This window comes from Nomascus leucogenys, chromosome 21, assembly GCF_006542625.1.
Source record: "Nomascus leucogenys isolate Asia chromosome 21, Asia_NLE_v1, whole genome shotgun sequence".
NCBI lineage: Eukaryota > Metazoa > Chordata > Mammalia > Primates > Hylobatidae > Nomascus > Nomascus leucogenys.
This window is the reverse complement of record NC_044401.1, coordinates 82,721,265-82,736,681: the sequence shown is the minus strand read 5'-3', so window position 1 is coordinate 82,736,681 and position 15,417 is coordinate 82,721,265. Positions and strand designations below refer to the sequence as shown.

Genomic DNA, 15,417 nt, shown 5'->3' with positions numbered 1-15,417 from the left:
ACTTGTCACAGGCCTCTCTCCTGAAATCCTTGCTCTTTCCTCAGGCTGCAGTCTTGCTCTGTGCGGGTTTGGGGGCTAAACCTCCAGTGTCTCCTGGTGCAGGTCAGAGGCCTGGTGGCCAAAGTTTCCTGCCCCAAAGCAGCCCTCCAGGCCCAGGAACGGGGACTCTGGGGAGAACTGACTCCCCAGAGGGGAGTGTGTTGAGACACAGGGAGGATTCCAGGGCCTGTGGGGGGAGCTTCGGAGCACAGGGCACACATGTGCCACCCCCTACCTCCCGGGTCCCAGCATTTCCCATGGCTTTGGTTGGGGTGAGTGCTGGATGACCTAGGTGTTTGGTCCTAGCCATGCGGGAGAGACCTGGAGGGTTGGCAAAGCCAAGTCTGGGGCTGTCAGGCCTGGGTGCCCCTTCACAGGGATGGGGAATTGTTGACTGAGTAGCAGGAGGGAGCCCTCAGGCACAAGGATCATGAATTACGAATTGCAAATTACATAAAGGAAAAATCAGAGCCCAAAGGTGGGCCTGCAATTATTAATATAATGTCCTTAAGTTCTCTTTCTGCTTTCTTTTCTGCCTGCTTTAAGTCTGCTGTTACTTTTCTACAGAGATAAAATCCACTGTTTGCATCCATTTCTTTTTATTGTTTGTGTAAACCAGTGAATCTGTATTACTATCTCATGGCTGGAGTTCTGAAGTAAAAGCCATACTTTTGCTTGAGTGTGTATGTGTGTATATGTGCACATACACATATTTCGTTACGGGTTTTTGGCCACAAGTTACCAAATTTAGCTTAAACTTAAAGAGTACTCATATATTAAATAATGAGCCTAAATGCTTTTCACGTTCATGTGACTTAAGTAGAATCTTTAATAAGCTAGCTTTAAAATCACTGGTAACGTTAGAAATTGTAGCAGGACGAGCCACAGACAAAACCCTCAGACATCGAGTTGAGGAAAGAAAGGGCTTTATTTGGCCAGGAGCATCAGCTCTGAAACCATCAGCCCCTCCCTACCCACTGCAGCTAAAAAAAAAAAGAGCTAGCCCTCGCCCTTGCTTGGAGTCACTGCTGGGCCTCCCCAAATCGCACACCAACCCCCCCAACCTCCACCCACCCCTCAACAGGCCCCCACCAGCCCCAACCACATCCCAGGCCACTTAGACCAAACTATGGCTGGGTCCCGGCAAGCCAGGGGTGGATGTGGATGGAGCCTGCTCTGAGACATCGAGGGCTACCTAAACAAACTCCCCACAAGGCTTTGTGACCTCCTATCAAAGGCCACACATCACTGCGGAGTGGGGTGGGGCTTGAATTTCCTGTGGAAGGTATTTTGGAAGCTTATTTAAACCATGGGCGGTTTAGGGAGGAAGAAACTGCAGGGCACAAGAGGGAGACAGGATTCTGAGGGGCAGGCATGGAACTGAAACCCCACCTTTGCAAAAGTCATAACTGAGAATATGGTGACAGTGAAGGAGGCCTGACCCTCACCGACTCCGCCTGGTTCCTAACCTCCAAGCTGTCCTTGCTCATCCCTGGGCTTAGCCTAAATTAATCTGGAGAGAAACAGTTTATAGATGAAGGCTGAACAAGCCCCCTTCCTGCCTGGGGACCAGACTGCCTTTGCCGGGCTAACAAATTAGCCACAAGATTAGAAATTATGGTTTAGGAGTCACGCAGCTGGAGGATGCAAGGTTCTGACCCCGCCAGCCCCTGAATTGCTCCCGGGGATCACAGCACTACTATAGAACCTAGGATCAGAGTTTGAGATACTTTACAGACCCTGTACTCAATGGATCAGCTGGCACCACCCAGATCCACAATCTGGCTCATCTGGTCCTGTGGCCCCCACCGAGGAGCTGGGTTAGGGTTAGGAAGACAGCTTCGACTCCCCAAGACTTCATCTCCAACCGGACCGGTCAGCGCTCCTGACTCACTGGCCGCCTACCCACCAAATCATCTTTCAAAACTCGGATCCCCACGTTTTTGGGGAGACGGATTTGGGTAATAAAACTCCGGTCTCCTCTGCCGCCGGCTCCGCGTGAATCACATTTTTCTTACTGCGATTCCCCTGCCCCGATGCGACAAATGGGCCCGTCCAGGAGCGCAGAGAACCCATTATGGGGTCACAGGACCGGGCTCCCGGGGCGATTCCCTGGCCACCAAGTCCTCCAGCAGGTCGCCCCTGGATTCCGGCTGGACCCCTGCCCGGGGAGGGGCCCAGGAGACGCGGAAATCGGGACCCCCGTGGGTGAAGGGGAGGTGGGAGCCCCAGAGGAGGGCGGGAAGACTCGGCCGGGGACGTGCCCGAGGGGGAGGAGAGGGGCTCCCGGTCCCGGTCAGGCGCTGCGGGTCTCAGGGTCCGCGTCCCGCCCACCCCGCGGGGGTCTGGGCTGTGGGCGGAGCCTCCTCCGGGACCTGCACCTGCGCCGGCCGCCGCCAGGGGCGCCGCTGAGCTCCCGCCTCCGCCGCTTCTCCCTCCCCGCCCGCGCGCCTCCCACCCCGGACCCACTTCGGAGTTCGCCCCCTTTGGGACTCACCTCCGGGAGACCCCTGAGGGGGAGAGGGCGCTTCCTCCGCGTCCATCGCCCTTGCGGCCCCTGGGGTGAGAGCGCGGCTCCGGGGCTGGGGGCGGGTAAGGGTGGGGAGAGCGAGTAGATCCAGACCTGGAGTCGGGGGTGGAGGGCGGGGCGGGGGCGCGCGTGGCCACCCCGGCTCCTACCGCGGCCGCCCATGGGGCACCCCACATGCGCACACCGGAGACCGAACCGGGGAAGGGAGCTGTAACCAGGTCGGGGCGGGGGGTCTCTGTCGGGGGGGTCAGACCCGGGGAACTTCGGTGAGGGCCGCTCCACTCTCCTGTGCTGCCCCCACCACGGGGGAGCAGGGCCGATACCCGCTGGACCGGAGGGGGCAGCTGCCACGAAGCAGCACCGGGTCAGCCAGGAGGGGCTGCGAGGCCCGGGGCTCCTTCAGCTGCTGCCCTGGGCACAAGGCCCTCTCCCTCCCACAGGGCCTGAGCTGCCCACATGTGCAGGACTGGCTGCTCCAGAGAGCTCGGAGGCAGGCAGCTCGGTGCTCCCTCCACCCCGAGGAACTAAAGCCAGGTCCCCAGCACCACAGAGCGGGGCCTGGGAGCAGCTGGGGAGCCGGTGCCACCTTGCCCCTCCCTGGCCCTGCTGGGGGCTTAACCCTTCCCTCTGTCCTGAGCCGAGAGCCTGGATTGCTGACAGGCCGAGAATGTGGCCTTGGGCCCAGGGTGTCCCGGACTCAGCACTGACGTTCCCGAAAAGAGCCCACCTTGAGTCGGAGCTGAGACCTGCAGGACACAGGAACTCCTCCCAGGGTCCTGGATCCAGCTGCTGCCCACGGCGGGAGGCCCGAAACCAGAAGGCCTGAGCACTTGCCCCGACCCCAAGAACTGCACAGAGGCCAGAAGGGGCAGTGCAGGGGCTGACCAACCTGCTCATGAAAGGGGGGTCCATCTGGGCTTCCTGGGTCGAGTAGGGGTTCAGAAAGCTGTGAAACACTCATTTCCTGCATCAGGACTGACTTCGGTCCTGGATGAATAGTACTGAAGATACATGCCTAAAATATTCCTGGCACCAGGATTTGTGATGTGTTTTCTTCCCCAAGAAAGCTACAAACAGCAAAAATTCTGCTGTAAGCTTCCCTGTGTCCTCTCTCCCTCTCTTCCTTCGCCCTCCCTTAAAACTAAAAGGAATGTTAAAAGCCCCTTTTTCTGTGACCAGCGGACCTTATCTATGCTCCCAATTCCAATTCCTTGTGAACATACTTGGTAAAGTCCTGTAAAATCCTGTCTCCTTTGCCATGCCACTGCAAGGTCATAAAGTAGATAAAATTAGATAAAACCTAAGTTGCAATTCCGTTTTTCCTCAAAATCTAAGACATGTCACAAAATAATTTACTGCCTTTGTTTCTCCTTCTGGTAACATCTTCCCACCACATGTATTTCCCGCCTTAAAGACATTAAAAGGCAATCACCCAAAACCAACAGTGGCTACCCACTCCGGACCCCTTCCATGCTGTGGAAGCTTTGTACTGTCACTCCGCTCAATAAACCCTATAGTTTTTTATTTTTCTCTTGGTCTGTGTCTCCATCACTCGCCGCAGGCAGCTGCCACACCCAATTCTTCGGTGTGGCTAAGGCAAGAACCTTTGGCATTACATTTAATCTCAGAACCAGCAGGACCGCTCCCCAGGTGAAGTCGCAGCACCACCAGAAGCATATACACTTTATTGAATGCCATTGTAGAAAAGTGTGTGAGGATAAAGGGCTCATACAGGACTCGGCTCTGGGCGCAGGGCGAGGAATGGTAGGTGGAGTATGTGGGTTACAGGTCATGGGCAGAGCTCCTGGCCTCAATGATGCCTCCTGATCTATCGATGGGCCTGGACGATCAACACTGGGATGACGATGAGCAGAATGGTCATGAGGATGCCCAGAATCAGGGCCCAGATGTTCAGGCACTTGGCGGTGGAGGCATAGGCCTGGGCCCCGGTCAGGTCGCCAACCATCTTCCTGTCCCTAGACTGGGGGAGAGGAGATGGTGAGGGGAAGAGGATCCCCCAGCTGAGAGCCGCGTGCCATGGCTCTGGCTCCCCACTGGCTCCTCCCTGCCCTGAGATCAGGGACCACCTCCTTCCCTTCCTCACCCGGGTCAGACTCTCCAGGAGCCTCGGGGCTCACCCTCCTTCTGCCTTGGCCCCGGCACAGGCTGTTCTCCCCACCATGGGGTGAAGTCACCTGTGAGTTCCCTTCTCACTTTCTGGGAGAGCCTGGGGGCCAGACTGGAAGGTGAGGGTGTAACTTCTTACTGGGCTGTAGGGAGAATTGCTCTGGGCTAGTGGATAGCCGGGGACAGACTCTGAGCCAGCCAGCCCCCTGGAGCCTCCTCCTAGACCTGCACCGGGCAGATTCCCCAAGCCACACACACACAGATCACACAGACAAAGCTCATGACGGCACACATGGGACAGACGTACACACAAACTCACAGGGACACACAAGTCCCCACCCCAGGCAGCATGTGGGCAGGTGGAGCTCCAGGCTCACCGGCACCCTCTGAGCATCCCCCGGGGCCATACGCACCTTCACGGAGTAGGCGAATGCTATGAAGCCCAGGCAGCAGGGGTTCATGAAGAGGGTGTTGAACAGGGACCAGACGACATGGTCGGGCACGGAGGTCTCGCTGCGGATGTGGATCACGGTGGACGTCGGGGCAGCAGGGTTGTGGGGCGCCCCCAGCACGGCCACCTCGTGCTCCTCCTTGAGCACCTCATAGTTGGGGGGCTGGCCGCTGTTGACAGGAGAGAAGAAGGTTTGGACAGTGTGGTTCATGGTGCCCAGCGAAGACCAGCGGTGGTCGGGTTATGGGGACGGTTCTCAGTGGGCCCTCCCTTTCCCCAGTAGTTTCGTTTTCTCAGGTTTCCTCTTCCTGGCATTTGTCAAATGCAGAGTTGGCCGGGGCCAGATGAGGGCGGAACAAATTCCTGAGGATCAAATTACTTTAGGATGGGGAGGAAGGAGGCGCTGAGGGCTAAGAGGGGCTTCCTCTCTAGAGCCCAAAGGAGCACAAGTCTCATCTTGTTAGTGGTGTGGGGGTCCTGGAGACTTCCACACCCCAGGCCAGCAGCTGCAGGACCTCACTGTCCCCGTTCAGGGCTCCTGCCAGGCCTGTGCTGACGCCTCCACGCTCCAGGCCCCACAACCATTCCCCCAAAGCCCTCACCTCACTTGTCACAGGCCTCATCCGCTGACATCCCTTGTCCTTTCCTGGGGTTGCAGTCCTGCTCCATGCGGGTTTGGGGGCTAAAGGTCCCCGTGTCTCCTGGTGCAGGTCAGAGGCCTGGCGGCCAATGTTGCCTGCCCCAAAGGAGCCCTCCAGGCCCAGGAACGGGGACTCTGGGGAGCACTGACGGAAGAGGGGCTGTGGGATGCCAATGGCAGAGACCTGGACGGTGGAGTTAGGAGCCATGGCCCTTTCCCCGGGAGGCCCACCTGGATGACGGCTCCCAGACCCGCTCCACACGGCCTAGCAGCACCCACGCTGCCCAGAGCTCTGGCTGGCTGGTCCCTGGGGCACCCTCCAGATTTCCAGGTTCTGACCATCTCTGCCTCTTCCCTGGGTCCTCACACGGGTGCCAGCTGCTTCCTGTAGTTGCCGCCTGTTTTTCCCATGAACCGGTGTTGCCTCTGAGCAGTTCCTGAGGTCACAGCCTCCCTGTGGAAACACCTTGTGTGGCCTCTGGGTTTCTTCCTGGACCCTCCTTGGCAGAGGCTATTGCGGCAAACTGAGCCGATGCTGTACACTTGAGCTTGTCAGAGGGGGCAATGTGGGTCACAGGCAGGAACGTGGCCTGCAGGCCCGTGTGCACCTCGACCTGCCACCTGTTTCATTCTTGAGGCGCTACATGGGCCCAATTTCCTGGGCTTGTTCGCCCACCAGGCCGGACTCCCCAGAGGACGTGGCTGAAGGTGGAATTTACAGAGATGGGCAGCTGCTCACCCTGCTTTCACCTCAGCGGGTGGTCAGGTCCACATCAGTAACTTCCAGAGCTTACGTGACAGTAGCGTGCAGCCGTGTAACTGCAGAGTGATGTGTTTGAGTAATGATGACTTTGGCTCTATAGGATAAATTTTATTGATAATTTCTAAGATTTATAAGATTTAACTTTAACAATGGCTGTGTCTACCGTCGACTCACCGTTCTTCTCGACGTTGGACACCTTTGCTACAGCACGTTTTCCAGGCCATGCAGCAGGGATTGTACCCACATAGTATACTTTTTTCTTTTCTTCTTTTTTTTTTTTTTGAGATGGAGTCTCCTCTGTCGCCCAGGCTGGAGTGGGACCATCTCTCCTCACTGCAAGCTCCGCCTCCCGGGTTCACGCCATTCTCCTGCCTCGGCGTCCTGAGTAGCTGGGACTACAGGCACCCGCCACCACGCCTGGCTAATTTTTTTTTTTTGTATTTTTAGTACAGATGGGATTTCACCGTGTTAGCCAGGATGGTCACTATTTCCTGACCTCATGATCCGCCCGCCTCGGCCTCCCAAAGTGCTGGGATTACAGGCATGAGCCATCGCACCCAGCCTCCACACAGTAAAATATTAATGTCTCATACTAAATGCCCACTCGCAGGAGTCAGTCCTCAGGCCCAGCTCCCTAAGTGCTCTTCCTTCTGCCGGACAGAGTTAGTTCTAAGGAGCCATGTCCAGGTCTGTACATGCACTCTATCCTGGGTCATGTCTCCCTGCAACACAGGATGGCCTGGGTTCTGTGTCTGGCTCTACCATGGGGACACCGTGGTCTGAGGCACGGGTGGAGTGCAGTGCCATCAAGGTTCTACTTGCTCCCTCACCCACAGCCGACGCATGGAGGACCAGGCTCCGAATTCTGCCTCCTCCATCATCTGGTCCCCTGGGATTCTCACTGCAGCCCCGGACGTGAATGGAGGGACAGGCCTTGGGAAAAAGTGGTGCAGGACAGGGGTCAGGGCAGCCCGCCTGTTCCATCCGGGTGCTCTGCTTCCGTGCTGCGAGGATGATTGTTGCTGGTCCCACACCTGCTCTTACATGGTGGGTCTGACAGGGCCCTCCCTGCTGGTGAACGGTTCTGCCATAGGCTCGTGTGGTGGCCCCTGTCCATCTTTGGCAATAGAATAGAGAAGACTGCATTTGCCCGATCAGTGTCGGGCACCTCCCAGGCTTCAGGCCGGCTCGATCTCTACCCGGCTGTCAGCTGCCACTGGGCTACAGTTGGTTGGTCTGCACCAATCCCCTCCACCCACCAGGGGCTGTGGGTCCTGCGGGGCCAGACTGGTAAGGAAAAGGCAGATGACCGGGCACCAGTGCCCTGCACCCACTAGGCTCTGAGCGTGCCACTTACTTCCATCCCTTCCCAGATGAGACGTTGTTTTCGGTTGACTCTCCCACCTGGGGCAGGTGGGGAAGCAATTTCAGAGACTCCACCTGCCTATCCCCCATGCAATAGCTGCTACCCACCAGGCCACTGATGGCGCCAGGGGCTGTGCCCACCCCCATTTCTCCCTATCCCAACTACACATTTAGGGAATGGGAAATGCCTGAGGGGAAGGTCCCTGGACCAGGGCCCCACTGATTCCTTGGCCCCCCGTGTCCCGTGTGGGCCGGTGGCCAGGATGATGTTTTCTGTGTCAGGGTCCTGGCCTGTCCCCTGTGTCCAGCATGGCCTGAAATGTCTGGGTTATGGGATATGGGATTCCCATATTCCATATCCTGCAGCTGCAGCTTTCCTCAGGGCCCGTGATCCAAATGCACGGCCGCAAGCTCCTCCGGAAGGACTGAGGGATGTGAGGAGCCCAGAGCCTGGTGGGGCAAGCTCCCTCCTCCTGGGGCCTCCAGCCTCACTGAGTGGATGGGCTGGGGCGGAAGACTCCCTGGCATCTGGAGGGTCCAGGTCCTGAGCGACGATGGAGGTGTCACCTGTGTCCCGCTGTGCCGCGGGCTCCTGGGCTGGTGGGAGCTGGGGAGCAGCCCTGTCGGCCTCCTCTTCTTTCCCTGTGGGGACAGCCTCTTTCCAGATATCTGGAGGACTCTGCTGGCAAATGCCGTGGGGGCCGCTCTCACCTGCGTTAGGAGGGAACTACTCTCCACCTGGGGTCTTTTCGTCCCTGAGCCATGAGGCCCCTCTCCCGAAGGAGGTCAGTCCCGGTCAGGGCAGGGAGGCCTCCACGGACGAACCGTCCTGAATGTGGCTGGCATGCTCCCAGCCGTGACCTTCGTGCATGGGGTGCCCCGGCCCTCCCTGGCCAGCTGCTCAGAGACAGCATCCTGGATTCAGGCTGAACCCCTGCCCAGGGAGGGGCCCAGGAGACACAGAAATCGGGACCCCTCACGGGTGAAGGGGAGGTGGGAACGGCAGAGGAGGGCAGGAAGGCTCGGCGAGGGGCGTGCCCAGCGGGGAAGAGAGGGGTTCCCGTCCTTGCCAGGGGCTGCAGGTCTCAGGGTCTGCGTCCCGACCACCCACGGTGCCCCAAGAGCTGCACATGAGCACGTGCCCCGTCCATAAGAGCTGCACAGAGGCCGGAAGGGGCAGGGCAGGGGCTGACCACCCTGCTGAGTCTCAGAACCACGCTCTGGACCCTCAGCAGGACCCCTCCCCAGGTGTAGTGGCAGCAGCACTGTTGTGGGATTCAGGACGACGAGAGAGTGACCTTGAGTTAAAACAGGAGAATGTTGTATTAATACACTCAGGCCCAGCACACTCACGTCCAAAGACCGGGTCCGGAACAAAGACAGCATCTGACTTTTATACACACTTCACAAAAGGGGCAGGGCTAGCTTGAAGCAAGCTTACAGTGGTGTGAAAGCAGGGATACGGGGGCAGGACAAAGACAGGATTGCACATGACTGTTGCCACGAGACAAACCGATAAAGAGAAAACAGTTGGGCCTGGGAGACCACTACCACCAAGACATGGAGACCGGTAGTGGCTCCGAATGGCTGGGCACACTGATATTTATTGCATACAAGACAAGGGGGCAGGGTAAGGACGGTGAGTCGTCCAAGTGATTAATAAGGTCAGGCGAGTCACGTGATCATAGGACAGGGGGCCTTTCCCTCTTAGGTAGCCGAGCAGAGAGAGAAGGCAGCAAACGTCAGCGTTTTCTTCTCTGCACTTGTAAGAACGATCAAAGACTTTAAGACTTTCACTATTTCTTCTACCGCTGTCTACTACGAACTTCAAAGAGGAACCGGGAGTACGGGAGGAGCATGAAAGTGGACAAGGAGTGTGACCACTGAAGCACCACGGGGAGGGGTTTAGGCCTCCGGATGACTGCGGCCAGGCCTGGATAATATCCAGCCTCCCACAAGAAGCTGGTGGAGCAGAGTGTTCCCTGACTCCTCCAAGGAAAGGAGACTCCCTTTCACGGTCTGCTAAGTAATGGGTGCCTTCCCAGGCATTGGCGTTACTGCTTGACCAAGGAGCCCTCAAGCAGCCCTTACACGGGCGTGACAGAGGGCTCACCTCTTGCCTTCTAGGTCACTTCTCACAATGTCCCTTCAGCACCTGACCCTATACCCCCCGGTTATCCCTAGGTTATATTAGTAATGCAACAAAGAGTAATATAAAAGCTAATAAGTAATAATGTTTATGCTGATTGATAATGTCCATGATAAAAGCTAATGATTAATAATGTTTATACTAATGATTGATAATGTCCATGATCATCTCTGTATCTAATTTGTATTATAACTATTCTTACTCTATTTTCTTTATTGTATTGAAACAGTTTGTGCCTTCAGTCTCTTGCCTCGGCACCTGGGTCATCCTCCGGCCACATTCCTGGCACTGACTCGAAGAGGAGCAAGGCAGCCGGGTTTAGGGTATTCACAGTCTCTTAAGTCAGTTTATCAGCTTCCTGCGCCAGTAGAGCAGTGGCAGCCAGTGTTTAAAGCAAGCAGGTCATCCAAGTGCCACAGAATCCAATTGCCTGGATAGGTATGCCGCCGGGCAATGCCACGACCTTATGGCTTGAGTTAGAACCTTCATGGCCTCCCTTTCACTCGTGGACAAACAAGAAGAAAAGCTTACTTAGTTAGATCTGGCGGTCCTGAAGCTTAGTGAGATCTGGCGGTCCTGGCCGGGCGCGGTGGCTCACGCTTGTAATCCCAGCACTTTGGGAGGCCAAGGTGGGCGGATCACGAGGTCAGGAAATCGAGACCACGGTGAAACCCCATCTCTACTAAAAATACAAAAAATTAGCCGGGCGTGGTGGCGGGCGCCTGTAGTCCCAGCTACTCGGGAGGCTGAGGCAGGAGAATGGCGTGAACCCGAGAGGCAGAGCTTGCAGTGAGCCGAGATCGCGCCACTGCACTCCAGCCTGGGCGACAGAGCAAGACTCCGTCTCAAAAAAAAAAAAAGCCTTCTCCTGGTCGGCCTCCTAGAGGAGGGTCTCCTTCTTTCCTCCTCTTTGCGGCTTCGTATAATGGCTTAGCCATGAGCAAGAAATCTGGGATCCAAATGCGGCAGAACCTTGCTGCCTCTAGGACCTCTCTTAGCTCTGATGCCGGGTGATTGGAGTAGGAAGTGCACAAATAGCCTGCTCTCCCCTCACTGCTCTCCCCTCACTGCTCTCCCCTCACTGCTCTCCCCTCACTGCTCTCCCTCCCCTTCACTGCTCTCCCCTCACTGCTGTCCCCTTCACTGCTCTCCCCTTCACTGCTCTCCCTTCACTGCTGTCCCTTCACTGCTGCTCCCCTTCACTGCTGTCCCTTCACTGCTGCTCCCTTCACTGCCTGTCCCTTCACTGCTGTCCTTCACTGCTCTCCCTTCACTGCTGTCCCTTCACTGCTCTCCCTTCACTGCTCTCCCTTCACTGCTGTCCCTTCACTGCTGTCCGTTCACTGCTCTCCGCTCACTGCTCTCCATTCACTGCTAAGCCACCTTTCCTCTTGGCTTATATAGAAGCTTAAATACTGGACACTTTTAGAGCAGATTTGAGCCTCTTTTCCTGACACTTCATATCCTGCCTTCCACAGCACCAGAAACACATGTGCTTTATTGGATGCCACTGTAGCAAAGTGAGTGAGGATAAAGGGCTGACACAGGACTCAGGCCAAGGGGGCTGGACCAGCAGCAGATGGCGAGTACCTGGAGATTCTTTGTCATCTGAGAAATTGCTTGGAATATTATCACAGAACTACTGGTGAAAGGATGATGAGTGCAGTGGTCATGAGGATGCCCAGAATCAGGGCCCGGATGTTCAGGCACTTGGCGGTGGAGGCATAGGCCTGGGCCCCGGTCAGGTCGCCAACCATCTTCCTGTCCCTAGACTGGGGGAGAGGAGATGGTGAGGGGAAGAGGATCCCCCAGCTGAGAGCCGCGTGCTATGGCTCCGGCTGCCCCCTGGCTCCTCCCCGCTCTGAGATCAGGAACCACCTCCTCCCCTTCCTCACCTGGGGGAGGCTCTCCAGGAGCCTCGGGGCTCACCCTCCTTCCGCCTTGGCCCCGGCACAGGCTGTTCTCCCCACCATGGGGTGAAGTCACCTGTGAGTTCCCTTCTCACTTTCTGGGAGAGCCTGGGGGCCAGACTGGAAGGTGAGGGTGTAACTTCTTACTGGGCTGTAGGGAGAATTGCTCTGGGCTAGTGGATAGCCGGGGACAGACTCTGAGCCAGCCAGCCCCCTGGAGCCTCCTCCTAGACCTGCACCGGGCAGATTCCCCAAGCCACACACACACAGATCACACAGACAAAGCTACTGACGTGGGCACACACGGGACAGACGTACACAGAAACTCACACTCACAGGGACACACAAGTCCCCACCCCAGGCAGCATGTGGGCAGGTGGAGCCCCAGGCTCACCGGCACCCCCTAGATTTCCCCCGGGGCCATACACACCTTCACGGAGTAGGCGAATGCTATGAAGCCCAGGCAGCAGGGGCTCATGAAGAGGGTGTTGAACAGCGACCAGACAACATGGTCGGGCACGGAGGTCTTGCTGCAGATGTGGATCACAGCTGACTGTAGGGTCCAGCCCTATGGGGCATAGCGGGTGTTCTCCCCATGTGCGGAGACCAGAGATTGTAATAAAGACACAAGACAAAGAGATAAAGAGAAAGCAGCTGGGCCTGGGGGACCACTACCATCAAGACACGGAGACCGGTAGTGGCCCTGAACGCCTGGGTGCGCTGATATTTATTGCATACAAGACAAAGGGGGCAGGGTAAGGAGGGTGAATCTTCTAAGTGATAAGGTGAAGCAAGTCATGTGATCATAGGACGGGGGGCCCTTCCCTTTTAGGTAGATAAGCAGAGAGAGAAAGCAGCAAACATCAGCGTTTTCTTCTATGCAGTTATAAGAACGATCAAAGACTTTAAGACTTCCACTATTTCTTCTACCGCTGTCTACTACGAACTTCAAAGAGGAACCAGGAGTACGGGAGGAGCATGAAAGTGGACAAGGAGTGTGACCACTGAAGCACCACACGGAGGGGTTTAGGCCTCCGGATGACTGCGGCCAGGCCTGGATAATATCCAGCCTCCCACAAGAAGCTGGTGGAGCAGAGTGTTCCCTGACTCCTCCAAGGAAAGGAGACTCCCTTTCACGGTCTGCTAAGTAATGGGTGCCTTCCCAGGCATTGGCGTTACTGCTTGACCAAGGAGCCCTCAAGCGGCCCTTATGTTGGCGTGACAGAGGGCTCACCTCTTGCCTTCTAGGTCACTTCTCACAATGTCCCTTCAGCACCTGACCCTATACCCCCCGGTTATTCCTAGGTTAGGTTAGTAATGCAACCAAGAGTAATATTAAAAGCTAATGATTAATAATATTTATAATAATGATTGATAATTGTCCATGATCATCTCTATATCTAATTTGTGTTATGACTGTTCTTATTCTAACTATTTTCTTTATTATACTGAAACAGTTTGTGCCTTCAGTCTTTTGCCTGGGTAGCTGGGTAATTCTCCGTCCACAGCTGACTTCACACCGTGCTCTTCCTTGAGCATGTCTCAGGTTCCCGGGAAGCTGATGTTTTTGGGAGTGAAGAAGGCTTGGGAAGTGTGGTTCCTGGTCTTTTACGTGGCCATCTGTGGAGTGACGTCCGGATGCGCGGCACTGTCTCTGGCAGGTCTTAGCTGTCTTCTCAGGCTCCTTCTCCCACCTGGACTCGGGTTCTGCTTTCTTAGAAGTTTCAGTTTCCTGCTGTTTGGATATTCGTGAATTGTGTGAGGTCTGAGGAGGGGGTAACACATTTCTGAACGTGAAGTTAAACATTCAGGGTGGGCGGAAGCACTGTGGGCTAAGTAAGGAGGCTCCTCTCCAGGACCCCATCAGGACAGTGTTGTGTGACTCCAGCCTCCACTTGTGGCAGTGCCAGAGGCCCCTGTGAGCTTTACTAGGCCTGGGAGTCTCCCCTCCTCACCCCAGCTGCTGCAGCACCTCACTGTCTTGGTACAGGTCCCTGCCAGGCCCCGATGGGGCTTCCACACTCCAGGCCCCACAGGAAGCCCCTCAAGCCCTCACCTCTCTCGTCACAGCCCTCCTCTGCTGAAATCTTCCCTTTCCTGGGGCTGCGGTTCTGCTCTGTGTGGGTTCAGAGGCCTAAGCCTCCCTGTATCTCCTGGTGCAGGTCAGAGACCCAGTGGCCATTGCTGCCTGCCCCACAGCAGCCTTCCAGGCCCAGGACCGGGGACTGCGGGGAGCACTGACTGAAGTGGAGGCTGTCTTGGGACACAGGGAGGATTCCAGGGCCTGTGGGGGCAGCTTCGGTGCTCAGGACTCACACGTGTGACCCCCTCCTTCCTCCTTCCAGGGCCCCTTTGTTTTATAAAACGCCACAGAGATCAAGGGGACATGAGGGGCAGGTGGGGGGGTTCCTGGACTCGGGGCCACACCCAGTGGGGCCTGGGCAGGGCTCTAGGGCCCCACTGGCCAAGAGTTTCCTGAGATTACAGCAGTTTCCTCTTCCCGCCTCAGTGCCCCGTGGACAGGGGGTGCAATCTGAGCAAAATGAGATGAGGTCACTGGGCCAGCGGCTCCTGTGGCATCTGGCCAAGGATGAGGTGCTGAAAAGTTTCCCCTGAAAACATCAGAAACAAAACTCACCTCAGGAGAGGCCCCTGCGCCCTCCAAGAGGAAGTGGGAGTCACGTGAGGCTTGTCTTGATTGGAGTTCCTGGAGAGGAGCCCCCCTCTCCCTCAGTGGGGGCTGCTGTTTCCCCTGCTCTGCTCTGAGGTCCCCAGGGTCCAGTCCCTCCCCACCCTATCCTGGAGCTTGTCAAGGCCACCAGAGACCTGCTCCCTGTGAAGTCTCACACTGGACTCTGGGGTCTCCTGTGCCTCCTCTGATTCTGCACCTCGGTGCAGCCTCTGGCCTGGCTGCACGCTGAGGAGCTTCCTGTGGCCACCGAGCCCTTGGAGCGTGGCCGGTTCCATTCTCAAACTGCGGCGAGTGCAAAGCTCATGCTGGATTTTGAAGATTTGGTGAGAAAAATAATTTCTTTGTAAAATGTCAATATTTCATCAATAGTATATTTTGTTGACGATATGTTGAGATAATATTTTGGATATATTTGTGTAAGTAGATTGCTGGCCAGGCATGGTGGCTCACTCCTGTAATCCCAGCACTGGGAGGCCAAGGCAGGAGGATTGCTTGAGGCCGGGAGGTTGAGGCTGCCATGAGCTGTAATGGTGCCACCGCCCTCCAGCATGGATGACGGAGACCCCACCTCTAAAAACAATTAATTAATTAAAATTAAATCAGTAAAAAAAATTTTAATTAAAACTTTAAAAAATAGATTGTTAAAACAAATATCACCCATTTACTTTTGCTTTTTTAGAAATGTTGGTACTGGAAGATTTGGAATTGGGTGTGCAGGGCCCACCCTCTTCACTCATGTCACTGGCGCACT

General features: G+C 56.1%; 2 protein-coding genes across 2 annotated transcripts; both read right to left on the bottom strand.

Moving 5' to 3' along the window:
• Positions 1 to 2,542: 2,542 nt before the first annotated feature.
• On the bottom strand, positions 2,543 to 4,379 carry LOC105739128. The gene is made up of 2 exons (XM_012503824.2): positions 4,201 to 4,379; positions 2,543 to 3,490 (listed from the first exon to the last, which is right to left on the bottom strand). Exons 1-2 carry the CDS (start codon positions 4,360 to 4,362, stop codon positions 2,969 to 2,971), a joined length of 684 nt encoding a protein of 227 aa, XP_012359278.1. The 5' UTR covers positions 4,363 to 4,379; the 3' UTR covers positions 2,543 to 2,968.
• Positions 4,255 to 5,464, bottom strand: LOC101175734 (interferon-induced transmembrane protein 3). The gene is made up of 2 exons (XM_030801594.1): positions 5,110 to 5,464; positions 4,255 to 4,550 (listed from the first exon to the last, which is right to left on the bottom strand). The coding sequence occupies exons 1-2, from the start codon at positions 5,356 to 5,358 to the stop codon at positions 4,398 to 4,400; spliced, it is 402 nt and encodes a 133-aa protein (XP_030657454.1). The 5' UTR covers positions 5,359 to 5,464; the 3' UTR covers positions 4,255 to 4,397.
• Positions 5,465 to 15,417: the final 9,953 nt, after the last annotated feature.